The sequence below is a fragment of the Ochotona curzoniae genome, unplaced genomic scaffold (assembly GCF_017591425.1).
Source record: "Ochotona curzoniae isolate NIBS_2020 unplaced genomic scaffold, NIBS_Ocur_1.0 contig_2235, whole genome shotgun sequence".
Lineage (NCBI taxonomy): Eukaryota > Metazoa > Chordata > Mammalia > Lagomorpha > Ochotonidae > Ochotona > Ochotona curzoniae.
In genome coordinates, this window is record NW_024465384.1 from 2,456,925 (window position 1) to 2,473,944 (window position 17,020).

Here is a 17,020-nt window from a genome sequence, read left to right on the forward strand (position 1 = left end):
GCATTATGAAAGGGTGCCAAGTGAAGTCCAATAAATGACCTCATAGAGGGTCACAACTATAGAACAATGCCTGCTTTCCTGTCAAAGCCAGGAATCCCTCCCAAATAATAGATATTTCAGCAGACTCATTTTTAAAAACACAGTGCCAGACCTCCCTCAGGGTTACCACCCTCACTGGACAGCAGGAAACCCAGGCTAGGAGCAGGGGTGGCTTGACAGAAAGGCACCTGCCAGTGGGTGTATGGGCTGGATAATAGGTTGGTTGGGTTGAACCAGGCGTCAATGTCCATTGACGTGTGCGAGAGCTACTTGGGATGTGGGACAGACTGGACAAGCCTGCAGTGCATACTGGCAAGCATGGGAACCAGGGTAGGGGGCAGAACTGGTAGGGGTTTTGGGGAGTCGCCTCAACTAGGCTGCAGCTCCAACTGGTTTGCATGAAGACCGAGTATGAAGTGGGTAGAATCGAGCTGGACTACAACACCCATTGGTTCACAAGGAAGACAGGGCTGGAAGCCGAACGGACCCAGTAATCGCAACGACCAGCATATGCATAAGCTGATTGGTGTGACGAACAGTGTTGGAGTCTGTACTAGCAAACTCACTCAAGAATCAGATCTGGGATCAACTCAGATGAAGTTTCTTTGGATATTTCTCCAACTGAACTGCTGATCTTGGAACCCCAACCATCAAGAGACTGTCAGCCAGTGGACTCTGAATAGGTTTCATTACGGTTGGGACGGAGAGATTGGCAGCAATCCAGAACTGATGAACTATCAAAACTGTATGAGCAGGACCCTTGGAGCGCGCCTCATGTTGGGGATGGGGGATGGGTGGGAGGTAGGGTGGGGCTTTCCCCTTTGTTACTCCCCTAACCCTACATACAGGGCAAAATGATTATATTAGTGTGGAAACAATGATATTACCCACTTTCACCCTGTAGCCCGTGACCCTTTGTACCCTAATAAACTAAGATTATTTAAAAAAAAAAAAAAAAAACACAGTGCCAGAAACTGAGATTGGTAAGAACTTTCAAATTCTAGACAACATATAATACTCCATCTCCTAAATATATTGGTGAAAAAATTATTCAGTCCTTCATTGCACATCTCCTGACAGTTTGCTTTTTTTTTTTAAACATTCTTTGCAGCTCCTTGTAAAGAAACCTAGGAGACACCAGATCTCTGCCTTCCTCAGGTTTCTCATACCCACCAAACCCACAAACCTTCCAACCACCCTGACTCAGACTACTTCCCAAACCCAGCAGTGGTCTCCCAGAGCCCTAGCTTCCACCATCTCTTACCCAAAGCCCCTATGGCAGCCCCAGGCTGGGCTCACTCTTTACACCTCTGTTTGCAGGACCAGCCACCAGGACCCCTCATCACATCACTCCAATGACTGGGGCTCTGCTCACAGGAAAATTCACTCGGGGTATGACACAACCCTTTCTCACATCCATACCCCACATCCCTCATAGCTACAAAGGCGTCCCCCCCATGGGGGAGGGCAGGAACAAATCATCTAGAATGTATGACAGTGTCTGCAATCCCCCTGACTTGGCCATTGGGTCCCCACTGGTATAGGACAGAATTATAGAAGCCACGTGCCCCCTACCCAAACTGTGCCATCTGGCAAGGCACAGCACAGTCTGCACTGCAAAGGATGGCTATCCACAACAGGCCAGCGACACCTGTGCCATGGTTACAAGCACCAAGCTCACTGTTGCCTTGAGGTGTTCAGCCTAGGACATTGATGTCCCTCCCTGGCTTGTTCTGGCTCACTGCCCAGGGTGCTGCTTTACTTTCACATAGCATAGAAAGGCAATGGAGTGCCTGGAATGTCCTAAGTCATCATTAACTCTTTCATAAGATGTGAGATGTTTCTACGAGGACATTTCTTGTCACCTTCAGGGTAAAGGTCACTCCCCCTGTCATCAGAGTTCATACAGCAGTGAGGGGCCTGTGCCCAAGTGCCACAGGGGCCCATGGGACGGGAAGCAGCTTCATGGTGACAGGACTAAGTTTTAACTCCACTGGGATAGAGAACAAACACAACTTTCATCAAAAATGTTCATAAACATACTTTCAAAAAGAGCTGAAAATACTGCATCAAAAGGATAACATTTCTAAAAAAAAAAAAAGGAAGGAAGGAGAGGAGAAGGGAGGGGAGAGAAAGGGAGGGAAAAAAGAAGCAGCAGCCAGCCAGCACCGTGGTGCAGCAGCATACCATATAGGTGCCAGTTCCTGCTCCACTTCCTACCCTACCTGGGACCCTGGGTGTGCACCTGGGAAGAGGAAAGCAGCAGACAGTGACAGCTTCCAGGGTCCCTGTATCCACATAGAGATGCAGCGGAAGTCCTGGCTCCTGGCTTTGGCTGGCCCAGCCTCAGCCATTGCTGCCATTTGGGTAGTGAACCAGCCGATCAAAAGACATCTCTGGGTCTCTCTCTCTCTCTAACTCTGTATTTCAAACAAATGAAATAAGTCTTGAAAACATTTTTTGAAAGCCACTTTGAAGAGTACTAAACCAAAATTTTCCAAGACTGAAAAGTGGGCTAAGAGACAAGTGGCAAGTGGGATGTGTAAGATTACACTTACATGTTAAAAATAAAATTCTATTTAAAATGTATAGAACCCTGGAAAGACACGTTAAAGATATATGTGTGGGGCAGGCACTGTGTAGTAGTAGACATATACACATGCTTCTGATTGTGTTATATATATATATATATATAATAAATTTATTAAAAACTTTTATGCATTTTAATATTTATATATAATTTTATATAGTATATTTATAAATAAATTTATATATATATAACACAACCAGAAGCATATGTATACGTCTACTACCACTGCGTTCCACACATCTAGTCTCAAACAGAGTCTAATGGGGCCAGTGTGGCATGGTAATTTAAGTTGCTACCCATAACACTAGCATTCCGTAAGACCACTGCTCCACTTCTGACCTAGCTCCCCACTAATGCACCTGGGAAAGCAGCAGAAGCTAGCCCTAGTATTAAGGTTCCTGCCACCTATATGGGAGACACAGATAGAGTTCCTGACTCCCTGTTGCAATCATCTGGGGGAGTGAACCAGCAAATACACTATCTCTCTCTCCTTTCAGTCTTCAAATCAGGTCTAGATTTTATATTAAATGCTAAAGAGGGCTTCTGGGGACCATATACAATGACTATGCTTGTGTGACACCACCAGTCCCAGGTGCTATGTGCCTTTTGTACTCAGTATGCATGGCCAAATCACATCCTCAAAGTCTGCAGCAATGTGAACTCCATTTCTACACACTTGCACACGTGGTACACCACCCATTATTCATTTAAAACTATCTGAACACAAATCACAGTAATTGCTTTTTAAAGTAAAGGGTGTGGGCCCAGCGGGGTGGCCTAGCGGTTAAAGTCCTCGCCTTGAACGCGCCAGGATCCCATATGGGTGCCCAGTTCTAATTCCAGCAGCTCCACTTCCCATCCAGCTCCCTGCTTGTGCCCTGGGAAACCAGTCGAGGACAGCCCAAAGCTTTGGGACCCTGCACCCGCGGGTAAGACCTGGAAGAAGTTCCTGGTTCCTGGCTTCGGATCGGCGCAGCACCAGCTGTTGCAGTCACCTGGGGAGTGAATCATTGGACGGAAGATCTTCCTCTCTGTCTCTCCTCCTCTCTGTATATCTGACTTGCCAATAAAAATAAAATAAAATCTTTAAAAAAAAAAGTGTGAACAATTACATTTTTCACAATACTAAAAATGTAACAATGCAAAGTGATAAAAAGCAAATAATTTCAGCTTATTACTTCACTTGAGCCTGTTCTATAAGTTTTGAATTTTATATGATGTTTGTACTATTTATACCTACATGGTAGAAAAGTTAATGTAGAAATGTTTTCTTCCAATGATTATGGCGGACAGAAAATATCTAAAGCAATAATTTTTGCAGAGCTGCTGAGGATATGAGATTTCAGATGCTTACTGAAATTAAGCAGATGCTTGTTCAAAGGCAACAAGATGTGGAGTAGCACTGAGAGTTAAGCCATCACCTGCAATGCTGGCATCCCATGCAAACGCTGGTTCAATTTGCAGTTGTTCTGCCTCCATTCCTGCCTCCTGCTAATGGCCTAGGAAAACAGCAGAAGATGGCCCAAGTACCTAGGCCCCTGCCACCCTATAGCAGAACCAGATGGAGCTCCAGGTTCCTGGCTTTAGCCTGGCCCAGCCCTTGCTGTTGCCAGCCATTTAAGGAGGGAACACCTATATCACTTTGCCTTTTAAACAAAATTTTAAAAATAAATAAATAAATCTTATAAAGGCATACCATAATATATTAAGAAAACAATAAAGCTGAGTGGTTTTATGTGTTCACAGCAGTGATTTCTGAAACAAAAATTTAAAAACATCACCTATAAGCACCAAAATAAGACAAATCAACTAAACAAATTTCTTCCCATCAGAAGAGCCCACAGAAGGAATGAAAAGGCAAGCCACTCTCTAAGAGAAGACAGCCCCCAAATCAACAACTGGAAAGGGCTCTGAAGACAGAACACAGTCACAGATATAGGCTCCCACAGTCAATATGAAGAACATAAACAATCCCCTGGAAAAATGAGCAAGACAGGGTAGGCATCTGACATAGCAGGTGGGACACCACTCAGGATACCTGCATCCCTTAATGGAGTGCCTCGGTGCAAGTCCAGGTTCTGCTTCCCATTTCAGCTTCCCAACAATGTGTACCTGGAGGCAGGTCCCCATTATCCACATGGGAGTCTTAGGCTGAGTTTCAGCTCCTATATATCCCACCCCAGTCCCTGCTGTTGAGGACATTCAGGGAATGAATGCCAGGAGACAAAAACGTGTCTGTCTGCCTTGTTTTTCTGTCCTCCTGCCTTTCACATGAATGAAAATGACAAATGAAAATAGCAAAGAGAAAGAAAAAGGGGCACAATAAATGAAAAAGCATCTCAGCGACGGGGAGCCATACCTATCTGTCACCACGCAGGAAGATGCTCCCCAGTCAACACTAGCATCCCCTAAGAGCACCGTTTATTGTCGCAGCTGCTCTGTTTCTGATCCAGCTCCCTGCTAATGCACCTGAGGAAGCAGCAGATGTCCCAAGTGCTAGGGCCCCCACAACTCATGCAGCAGAATCAGATGGAGTTCCAGATTCCTGTCTAAGGCTATTAGTCATGTGGGAAGTGAGTCAGCAGATGGGAGATCAGTTTCTCTGTGTGGATGTCTCACTCTCTGTATCTTCACTTTTCAGAAACAGATCTTTTTCAAAATGTACGGTTTCACTAAATGCCCCATCTCAAGGTCTGACATTACCTATCACCTTTCTTCCAAAAATTAAGCAAATATTAATCAAAATAAGCTTTTGAGCACTTTAAAAACAATGCAAATGTTCAGTCACTTAAAAATGTCAAAATTTAAGCATACAAATAAAAAAGAAAAAGAAAAAAGTAATAAAAAATAGATTAAAACAAAAATTAAAATTAAAAAAAGAATGACAGCAAAACACTTAAGCACAGCACTTGAACCACACTGTAAACATTACTGACTGATCACAGGGAATGGAGGAAAAAAAACAACCAACCACACACACACACATGAAATTACATGGGACACCTGTACTAGGAAGTCAAAGGAAAGAAGCTCCTAGCAGGCAAAGCATGTTAGAGGGGTTGCAAATAAGCCCCTCTCTAAGCCTCGGCCCTCCACACATGGCGACAGGGATGCACTGCTTACTAAGGAGGAGGCCTCTTCCCATCACTAGGAAGTTCTTTCTTTTTTTTTTTTTTTTTTAACCCTGATCTGACTTAGAGTCTCTGTCTTGCCCTTGGAAGTCCAGGACAAATCAGACAACCAGAACAAACCCATGGACTCAGTTCCATAAGACCTGTAACAGGACATCAGAAAACTTCAGACTTCAGCCTGGCCCTGCCCTCACCACTGCAGCCATTTGAGGAGTGAACCAGCAGACACAAACATCTCTCTCTGCATTTCAAATAAATCTTTTGGGCCCGGCGTGATGGTGCAGTGGTTAAGGTCCTCGCCTTACACGCCCGGGATCCCATATGGGCGCCGGTTCTAATCCCAGCTGCTCCACTTCCCTTCCAGCTCCCTGCCTGTGGCCTGGGAAAGCAGTTGAGGATGGCCCAAAGCTTTGGGACCCTGCACCCGCGTGGAAGACCCAGAAGAGGCTCCTGGCCTCGGATTGGCTCAGCTCCAGCCGTTGCGCTCACTTGGGGAGTGAATCATCGGACGGAAGATCTTCCTCTCTGTCTCTCCTCTCTGTATATCTGCGTTTTCAATAAAAAAAAATCTTTAAAAAAAATAAACAAATAAATCGCAAATAAATCTTTTAAACAGGCAAAATCAATAGCTCTAAAACAAAGCATTTCAGAAATTTAAATCTGATAAAAATCAAATATTATTCCAACCCTTTAATTTCACGGAAACTAACACATCCCAGGAGCAGACGATGTCAGCTGCTCCTTTCACAGGCCCAACATTGAAGCAGCAAGAACCCCTCTGCTGAACGTGTTCTTCTGTTCCCTCTTCTGCCCTATTGGATGGGCACAGCATGCCGAATCGGAAATGCTTGGCCAGCATCCTCATCAACAATCCCAAGCCTCTGTCAGAAGGCAAAGATGGGACATGGTCCTCAGGCCTGAGTGCCTGAGTCATCCTGGCCCCTTACCAAGGCCGAGCACAGACAGGATGTGGTTACATTGCAGGACCGGCTCTTGCTGGCCCCGGACAGCAGCCAAGCATTATGCTGACACATGGACCTCTAGCACCAGCCAGCAAGACCAGGAGAAGAAGCACTGCCAATTCATCCACAGAGCTGCCCATCTTTGCCCTGGCATCATCACACAGGCCTGCCCCAGGGCAACTGATTTCATCCCACACCACTCATCGCACTTTTTGCCTCTCGTTCATCTCCCTAGCAATCTTTCGGCATTTCTCCCAACCCCTGATCCAGGGTCACTCACTCTTTCGACACACCCACTCTTTCAGGCTCTTATCAGTCCCATCCCCCCACCCTGAGACAGCAGTGTCAGGAGGCTGGCGCTGTGGTATGGCAGGTTAAGTCACCAGCTGAGATGACCACATGCCACACCGCAGTGCTGGTTAAAGTCCTGGCTACTCAGTTTCTGATCCAGTTTCTTGCTAATCTGCACCCTGTGAGGGCAGCACATGATAACCTGGATGTTTCAATCCCTCACATTCTGGTAGGAGACCCAGACGGAGTTCAGGGTTCCTGGCTCTGGCTGGCCCACTGCTGCCTATCGAAGGCACCTGGGAAGTGAATCAATGTATGAGAGCCCTCTTTTCTTTTGTTCCCCCCGTCTGTCTCTCTCTCTCTATTTCTCTGTGTGCCCGTATCTGTCACTCTGCCTTTCAAGTCCATAAAATATATATTTTTAAAAACTATCACTGTGGACCCAGAACAGTAGCCTAGTGCCTAAAGGCCACACCTTGCATGTGCTGGGATCCCATATGAGAGTCGGTTCATGTCCCAGCTGCTCCACTTCCCATTAAGATCCCTGCCTGTGACCTGGGAAAACAGTCGAGGTTGGTCCAAGGTTTTGGGACCCTGCACCCATGTGGGAAACCCAGAGGAGACTCCTGGCTCCTGGCTTCAGATCGGTGCAGCTCCAGCCGTCATGGCCTCTGGAGGAGTAAGCCAGCAGATGGAAGATCTTTCTGTCTCTCCCTCTCTCTGTGAATCTGCCTTTCCAAATAAAAACATATCTTTAAGGGAAAAAAAAACATTAATTAAAAAATAATTAATGAATAAAAATAAAAACCACCAGTGTCTTGGGGCCACTGTTTGGTGCAACAGAAAGTCGCTGCTTGGGACATCCACATTCCACATCCAAGTGTCTGAGTGAGGTCCCAGCCACTCTGCTTCCAATGCAGCTTCCTGCGAATGCACATCCTGGGAGGAGATAGAAGTGCTGCAGCCCACGTGAGAGACCCAGCCTGAGTTACAGGCATCTGGCTTCAGCAATGCTCCAGACCTCTATATTTGGAAACAAGTCAACAGAAGGCCTCTCTTTCTACCTTTCAAATAAAATGAAAATAATTTTTAAAAAATTGTGCTCTTCAACATTCAGCTCCCTGCAAGAAACAGGTATGCTAAGAAGGCCATATCAGGGGTAGGGCATGTATGGCTGAATCAGCTTTTTGGAAAACAAAAGCACAAGAGCAGTGTGTGTGGAAATAATTAAAACAAGCACAAAAGAGTACGCACCAATGTGTTAACAACAGACAGGACTGGGGCCCGGCGCGTTGGCGCAGTGGTTAAGGTCCTCCCCTTGCACGCCCGGGATCCCATATGGGCACCAGTTCTATTCCTGGCAGCCCCGCTTCCCTTCCAGTTCCCTGCTTGTGGCCTGGGAAAGCAGTCGAGGACGGCCCAAAGCTTTGGGACACTGTACCCGTGTGGGAGACCCAGAAGAGGCTCCTGGCTTCGGATTGGCATAGCATTGGCCGTTGTGCTCACTTGGGAGTGAATCATTGGACGGAAGATCTTCCTCTCTGTCTCTCCTCTCTGTATATCTGCCTTTCCAATAAAAATAAAACAAGTCTTAAAAAAAAAAAAAACCAGAAAGAAGAGGAATAGGAAATGATTCCTTTAAATATGATTTTATCTAATTTGGAGTATTGTAATCAGTCGTCATAATTACCAAATGCAATACTTATCAATCACTCTTCTAACCAAAGATGGGAAAAGCCCCCTCTGAAATGAAAACTACTAATACACCTTGGAAAGCCAGCCAGAGATTGGCAAATGCTGTTGTCCCTGACCGGGCAACCTTGATGTCAGCCAGGGTGGGCTGCCCCAAGGACCCCTCCCGCATCCTGCCCGCCTGGCCAACTTCTCTGTCCTGCTAGTCTGCATTGCTCCTAATTCAAAATGCAATTGAGGTAACTGGCAAAAGCCTTGAATACATCCCATATCCTAGAAATTGTTTACAATGACAAATGCACAAATTATTCATATGTTTTATTACACTGAGACTTGAGCATTTAGATTTGTCATACAATTTATGCCTCCTTTAAAAGTACTCAAGGGGTGGGCATTTGGCCTAGGCTTAAAGCATCAGTTAGGACACCTGTGTCCTCTATCAGAGTACCTGAGCTCCACAAAGAGTCCCCACTTCTGACTCAGCTTCTGTTGATGTGCGTGTTGGAGGCAATGCTGACAGCTCAAGTCCCTGCCACCCACTGAATTCCCAGCTCTGGCCTTCAGACCAGAACAGGTGCATTTAAAATGATGACGGGGGGCGGGGGGGGGGGCTCTGCTGTGAGCAGCGTTCATGCTCCATGGCCAGCAGCTGCCATGTGTGCTGGCTGCCTTTGGGCTGCAAGGGGTGCAGGCTTTTGGGGGGCCAGAAGGATGGTGCCAGCAGGGGTCTAGGGAGACTTGGAGCTTCCATCCAGGTAGGCAGAGCAAGCCTGGTATCTCTCCATGTGTATAGTCTATGGATTGATCAGGAAAGGGGTTAAGGCGATGTGTGGGAGAGAAGACCTCTCAGGGAATAAGGTGCAGGCGAGGATTGACTTCTGAGGGATATTCATAGACAAAGCCACTATGCTTGCAGGCAATCAAGTGGTTTGGAGGGCAAAAGCTGCGGGACTTCTATGGGTCAGACAGATACAGCAGCACACATATGAGATCTCAGCTGGGCTAGTTAATATGGATCACAGCTAACCACCATTGTCTGGTGCACACTAAAACTAGGGTTGAAGGTCTACCTGGCAGGGCTAGCCCACCAGTGAGAGTTGAAACAGGGGATAGCTAATGTTAGGCTGGGTGATGACACTAACCAGCTTGTGAGAGAACCAGGTCTAGGGGCAGATTCTGTGAGGGATATGTGGGTCCATCCCTGTAGAACTGCAATTTCCGCTGGTTAGTTTAAGAGCTGGGGGAAGTAATGGGCTGAGCTAGGTATAACCACGGAATCCTCTGATACTTATAGGTACTGGGGTTGGGAAAGGGCTAGGCAGGTCCAGGCTGCAGCATCCACAGTTACACCCAAGAATAGGGTGTAGGATGGGCCAGGCTGCAACATCCACCAGCTCATACAAAGGCTGGAACAGAGGGGGCAGGCTAAACTGGGTAAGGGCCTAGCATCCACTGGTACATGTGAAATCTGGGAGTGGGCCCGGTGGGGGAACTTGGGAAATTCCCCTAGTGGGCTGTAGCCCCCACTGGCGAGCATGTGGTTCAGGCCTGGGTGTTGGGTCAGGCCAGGTAAGGTAGCTCCACCTGTCAGCAAGTGTGAGGGGTAGTTCTGGAGTGGGGCGTAATAGGCAGTGCTGGGCCAACCTTGCCTCACTGGCAGGTGCTGTGCATGAGCCAGGGATGGGACAAACTGCACAGGGCCAGGTTATAGCACCCACAAGTGAGAGCTGGGACTGGGGGCTGGCCAGGACAGTCAGGCTGCAGCATCCAATGGCAAAAGCCAAGATGGGGGATAGGCTATGTCAGGCTGGGTCAGAACAAACACTAATGTGCACAAGATCTGTGTCTGGGAACAGGCCTGGCTGGGAGCTAAGGGGAGGCCCTGGCTGGGTTGTGGTTTCCACTGGTTAACATGAGAGCCGGAATGGAGGTGGTAATCTGGGCTGGACATGACTGCAGTCTCCCTAGGGGCAGATGTGGACTGGGTCTGAGGGTTACCAGACTGGGCCAGATTTCAGCACTCATTGGTGCTCATGAGAGCCAGGATGGTTGTAGGATGCGCTGGACCCAGTCTCGGCTCCCACTGAATCACATGAGAGCTATGTCTGGGTATAGGCCAGCTGTGTCTTGGCTGCAGCACCCAACAGTAAAAACTGGAACAGGTGTGAGCTAGTTGGGCAAGGCTACTGCTCCTGCCAGGAGATGAACTAAGTCAGGCTAGCCCAAGGAACCTCACTGGTGTGTGCAAGGAATGCCAGTGGGAGGAGACCTGATGGAGCTTGGGGAACTCCTCTGTCAGGACACAGTCACTACAGGTGAGCATAAGAACCAAAGCTGGGAGCCAGACCAAGCCAGGTTTGGTACCCACCAGGATATGTGTGGGTTAGGTATGGAGGCAGACCAGGCTGGGCCAGTCCATAGCACCCACTGGCAGATCTGCAAACCAGGATGGGGTGCAGGATAGGCTGGGTTGAGCCGCAACATCAGTCAGTTCGCATAACAAAATATGTGAACATCATCAAAAATAAAATTAAAATAAAGAGAGATGATGATTATGAGACAGTATTTGCAAGCAAGAAATTCTCATCTTCACGCTTGTCTGCTATCCATGTCCCTGTAAATATGGGAAATGTGATGAAAGATGACAGTCTTGTGAAATGATATCTGACAGAGAAATCTCTCACCAGAGACGAGAACTCGAGTTTACACAGAAAGCAGAGATGGTACAAGTTTGAGAGACCGGGTCAAAAACAAGACAGACAGAATTGAGCATAACTGTAACTGAGTCTGCTTGCTGAGATTGTGGGTGAAGCTTCCAACACACAGGTTGAAACATCTAAAATGTTTAAGTTAATGTGATATTAATGTGATATAAATAAGAGCATTTCTCCCTGAAAACATAAAGAGAGATGTTAACATGACAATTTCAATGAATTGATTAAGCCTTCATTTCCTCTTCATGCCCATTCATAGATTGGAAAAGTAATCTGAAGGTTTCTTCTCATGCAAGTTTATGATTTAAAACAGACAGATGCAAAGTAGCCCACAGTCTTGCTAAGGACACGAGGGAGAAGAGCTTATACTGTTTTTCAGTGAATGAAGTGTTGAGCCAGGCTTTCCCCACAGGATGTGCCGGGTAGCAACCCATGCAGCCCACGCTGTCTGAACTGAGGACTCGGGGAGAGCTCCCTGCTGGCTCCCCACAGCTCTCAGCAGGGCTTCCCTAAAGCGCAAGCAATCATGCTGACTCATCCCTTCCCCACAGATCTTTCCAACCCTACTTCAGGTTATACATTTCAACCTTTGCTTTTGCTATCACGTTTTAAGTCAAAAATAAACAATTAAAAAAAAAACATGAACATGACATGGAAGGATTTTTATGTCTTCAAGTTGTGCCCAAATCCTTTGTAGGACTCTCCTTCAGAAGTTATTTTGGATCGCTCCTTGGCCTTTTGGCTAAGATCAAGTGTAGAAGTTATTTTGGCCTGGGTGACCGCACACAGATCCCAGACACAACATAGCTGACTGTCCCTCAGGCACTACCTGTGTTCAGTCCCCAAGGAGACACACTGTTCCTGGACATCCTGGTGACCCCACTGAGTCCTCGGCTTTACAACCTGCTCCTCAGAAAGCAGAGTAAAGCAGTCCAGAGAACCGGGCACAATAGCAGGCAGCAGCAAAAGCAACTGGACCAACAGGAAGAAGCAACAAGGAAAGGGATACACCCATTCTCTTGATCAGGCACATCTTCAGGCACACAACTCAGCCTCGGTCACAGCAGGACCTAGCCTGGGAAGGTGGTGGCAATATCACCTGGTGCCCACTCTGTAAGAGTTTGAGCCAGGGGCCACACGCCAACCACCAACACCCACCCCGTACTCCATTCAATCGCTGTCTGTTGACACACCCGCAAACTGGCCTGCTCATGTTGCAGTGAATCCTATTTGCTGAAAGAGCCTCTGAATCAGTGAAAGCTTCCTTTCACACGTGACTTCCCAGGTGTGACACCACCTCACTCACCACACAAACCTGACTGGGAACCCATCAGAGTACTCAGCAAACACATTCTGCAAAAGCAGCCTCGTCACACTGCCATCATCTGAAAGCCTCTGTTTGCACCACGATGTTAGACTGACTTTACAAACAGGAAACAGTCCTTAAGACTGCTTTAGTTCATTCCAGGGCTTAACACATAAACCACATCAAAAGTGGGAAAGCCACAAGTCCCACTACCAAATTATCAAAGATAGTAGTTGTTTCATTATTCTAAAGTATATTTTCATGTAATTCTATTAGCCAGTTTATTAGGAACTTTAAATAATGTTATTATGCTAACTGTAACTCAAATTGCCTATAGAAATAAGTTATCACTTGGCAATAATAATCCTACACAGTTTTTATTAGCTTCCTGCTATGCAGACCAAAGTTTGCTTAAAATGTTTTAGAAAAAAATATTTTTATAGAAAATTATAATAGTATTTACACTATTCTCTATTAAAAAGCCACTGCTATATTATTCTTACAAAACATTTTCTCCATTTTTTTCTCACAACTTACAATGAAACTAATAGTTTTGTTTTGTTTTAATGCCAATTCATCTATTTATTTAAAGGGCCAAGTGACATACTTGGGGGGGGGGGCGGTGCAGACAGAATGAGAGAGAGGAAGAGATACATAGATATCTTCTATCCACTGGTCCACTGCCCAAATACCCAAAACGGCTCTAACTAACCTGAGGCCAAACGCCAGGAACTGCACAGGAGTCTCCTACTGGGTGACAAGGATTTAAGAATGTGAGCCATCATCTGTTGCCTCCAGGAGCATTAGCGGGGTATTGAACCACAAGCAGAACCAGCAGGGACTCAAAACTGGTGCTCCAAAACGGGATATCAGTTTTGCAAGTGGCAGCCCCAACACATCTGCCCCATACTAGTTCATTTTTCTTAGGAAGATGTCAGAGGCAGGGATTGTGCTTAAGCTGCTGTTTGGGATAGCCTGGCCCATATCCGGGCACCTGGAATCAAGTTCTATCTCCATTTCCTGCCACCCACATGGGATATGCAGATTGAGTTTCTACCTTCTGGCTTCAGTCTGGCTCAGTTCCGACTGTTGTGGGTACTCAGGAAGTGACCAGCAGGTGGATGGTACTTTTCTGTCCACCTTTTAAATAAATGGAAGAGAAAGAGGGAGAGAGAGAGTAAGGGAGAAAGGGGAATGGTATTCCCCAGAGGCTGGGGTGGTTGAGTGGAGGACAGGTGGACAGACGTCAGTGAAAGAACCCAAAACTTCACTCACATAGGAGGAATAAGTTCAAGCATGATGACTTCAGTTTTTAATGACACACTGTATTCCTAAAAGATAGTGGATAAGTGATCCCACCACGTAAATAACTGTGAAGCAACACATTCATCTGTTATCCAGCTTTAACCATTCCATAGTATGTACATACTGGAAATCATCATGCTGTACTTGACAAACACAAACCAGGCTGTTTGTCTATCCAAAGCCAACACATGACAGATTTGGGCCTTGAGTGCTCATGGTGTTCTAGAGACCACTGACAACCACATCAAGGTGGACCCAGGGCTGGTTACGCTGTATCCCTCTACACCAAACGGAGGCCAGGGCTTCCCAGGTCCGGTTTGCACTTCCCCACACTGGGCAGAGCTATGCTTTGGATGAGGACAGCGCCAAGCATCTCTGAGACTTACAGAATTACAGTCCTCACTCCACTTCCCTCCTCCACCAGGGCTCACGTCACCGCAGTGAAACATGTCACACAGATCTAATCCAAGTCGGAAAACATAAACAGATCCAACTGCTGCTAAGAACAGACAGGTATGTGATAAATAAAAAGAACCAACTAGACATTCGCTGCCTAATACGTGAAAAGTAATTTTCACTTGGGTTTTTTAGCCACAAGCGTTATATTCATGTTTTGGGGTTTAGTAGCATGTACTCCAGAGGCTGGTTGATTGGACATTTTTATTAACTATATTCCTTAACTGTAACAACACTAGATGCTTCCAAGAAAAAAAATTATTGTATAAGAAAGTTGGTCATGTTATTTGTCTGGATAGAATTAACATTTAAAATGCCAAAAAAAAAAAAATCTAAAACATAAGCTTTGACACAGACAAACGTGGTGTGCACATTCACACACATTCATAGCCCCGTCCCCGCCACCCTCAAGAAAAAGGGGGAGCACTTGACAGGAAATCAGACATTCACTCTTCTCTTCCAACAAATCCCAAACAAATGGTGGGTGACATTCCGGTTTTCTGTACACTCCAGCCAGAGCGCCTTGTCCGAAATGCAGCCCTGTCCCCCCTCCCCTCCAGCACCAACAGCCACCACGGGTTCTCCGGGAATATTTGCAGGTGAGCTCCACGCTCTCGGGTCAGGGTGACCTCGTAAGCCCTGCACAGTCCACACAGGTTCAGCGGTGACCCCAAGGCAGCTGGATCAGCCAGCAAAGCCCCTGGAACATTTCCTACAGTCCAAGGACCGGAAGCACCACGGCCAGCCGACAAGAAGGAAGAGCGTCTAGCCCAGCCCAACCTTGGTCGACCAGTTCCTCTACCCACAGCTCCCTCTCCCATCCAGCACAAAGTCAAAGCACATATATACATGCGGGACCATGTGTCCTGGGGGGCGCGAACCCGGGACTGTTGCTGACACCGCTTTTACAAGACATCAGCAGCTAAGAAGTTGGACGCAGGCATTCCAACCCCACAGAACGTCGCCCTGGAGAACCCCTCCGAACCTCCTTCCCCCCAGCGGGAACTGTCCTGGGTTCCAGTAGCCACCTCCATCCCCAGGCCTCCTTCTCGGCTAGAAACACAATGAGCGCCCGGCCTCTCCCACCCACTCCGGGCCCCAGCCCCTCACACCCTCACCTCTCGGAGCTGCTCCAGCTCCTGCTTGAGGCCGTCGTAGGCAGCTTCCAGCTCGTCGTACTGCTGCTTCAGGGCCAGCTTCTCCTCCAATACCGCCAGCCCGTACTCGGCCGCCTGGATCTTCTCGTGCGTCGTCTCGGTGAGCTCCCTGGTCAGCCGTTCGATCTCGGCCTGGTACTGGTCCGCCGACTGCAGCGCCTCGGCCGCGGCCATAACCCCGGAGCGCGAGGCAGAGGAGCGGCGGCGGGGAGACCCCGGTAGGGCCAGCAGGGACGCCAGGCAAAGTGCAGAGACTCGCAGAGACGCGCCCCAGGGAGCCGAGGCCCTGCGCGCAGGGCACGACTGGAGGGAGGCCCGTGGCTGGCGCTGAGGACCACGTCCGGGATGCCACCTTTCCCACCCCCGCCACCCTGCCGCGAGCGCTCAGGGGCCTCGCCGCATGGCCCGGGTGAGGCGCCTGGGGCTCCGGGTTCGTAGTCCTCAGGGGCGCGCGGCCGCCATATCTCCGGGCCAAGCCACTGCAGTTGCTCCCGGCCGCGGCGCGCGCTCCGCGCTGCACCTGCTCGCGCCGGGCCCGCAGCAGCCCGCGCCCAGTGATGCAGTCGCGCCCGGCGCCCTCCGGTCCCGCCCGGTCGCTGCTGCTGCTGCCGCCAGGGGTGGGGGGCGGGGAGCGCGGAATCGGTACACTGGGAGGGGCAGCACCAGCTGGGAGCTCCTGAGGCGCCTCCCGCAGGCGCACTGGGCTGCGGCCAACTGCTCAGTGAGGAGGGCACACGGGTCCCGGGAGGGGGAAGCTGGGATGCGTGCACTGGGGGGCGGGCATCCCTAACAAGATTGTCATTGTACAAGTCCTAGTGTACCCCCTGCCCCAGTAGTTCCGGAGAGCCTTGAGTGGGCGCCTACCCCGAGAAACCCAAACCAACCTAAGGCGGCGCCCACGCAGCCTTCTCAGCCACCTTCACCCAACAACCCCTACGTCTCCAAAGCCTTCCAGAGGTATCCCAAGGCACCAGCCTCTCTGGCCGCTTTTCTGTGCCTCCTTCCCCACTTGAGCCTTAGGGCTCGTCAGCGCCCCAGCATCTCTGCGCCCAGCTGATTTCAGAATCAATGTCAGCTCAGAAAAATGCCACAAAACAGGCGTCTAGTAAGCGTCTAGAAGATGCACTCCTTGCCCTATTAGGATTTCCGTCTAAGCGCTGGATTCTTCAATGCATAAAGACTACATGGCATTGCCCATAAAAGGAATCAACAAGATCCTACAGTAAACATGTGAACTAGAGCTTGGTTCTGGGTGCGTTGCAGCTGTTCTCTTCACAGCTCCGCAATCCTTTGAGATAGCAACCGAGTCCCACACAACTGCATTTCTAACTGGCCAAGAAAGGCTCTAAAAATTGCTCTGTCCCAAGTCTGGCAGTT

General features: G+C 48.4%; 1 protein-coding gene across 3 annotated transcripts in view; it reads right to left on the minus strand.

Annotated features, from left to right (window-relative positions):
• The window catches only part of BICD1 (BICD cargo adaptor 1), a 156,828-nt gene extending 141,011 nt beyond the window's left edge, over positions 1–15,817 (minus strand). For all 3 annotated transcript variants that reach the window (XM_040972215.1, XM_040972213.1, XM_040972214.1), the window contains exon 1: positions 15,605–15,817. In XM_040972215.1, coding sequence (XP_040828149.1) covers positions 15,605–15,817 — 213 coding nt within the window. The remainder of the gene's footprint in view (positions 1–15,604) is intronic.
• Between the last annotated feature and the right edge of the window lie 1,203 nt (positions 15,818–17,020).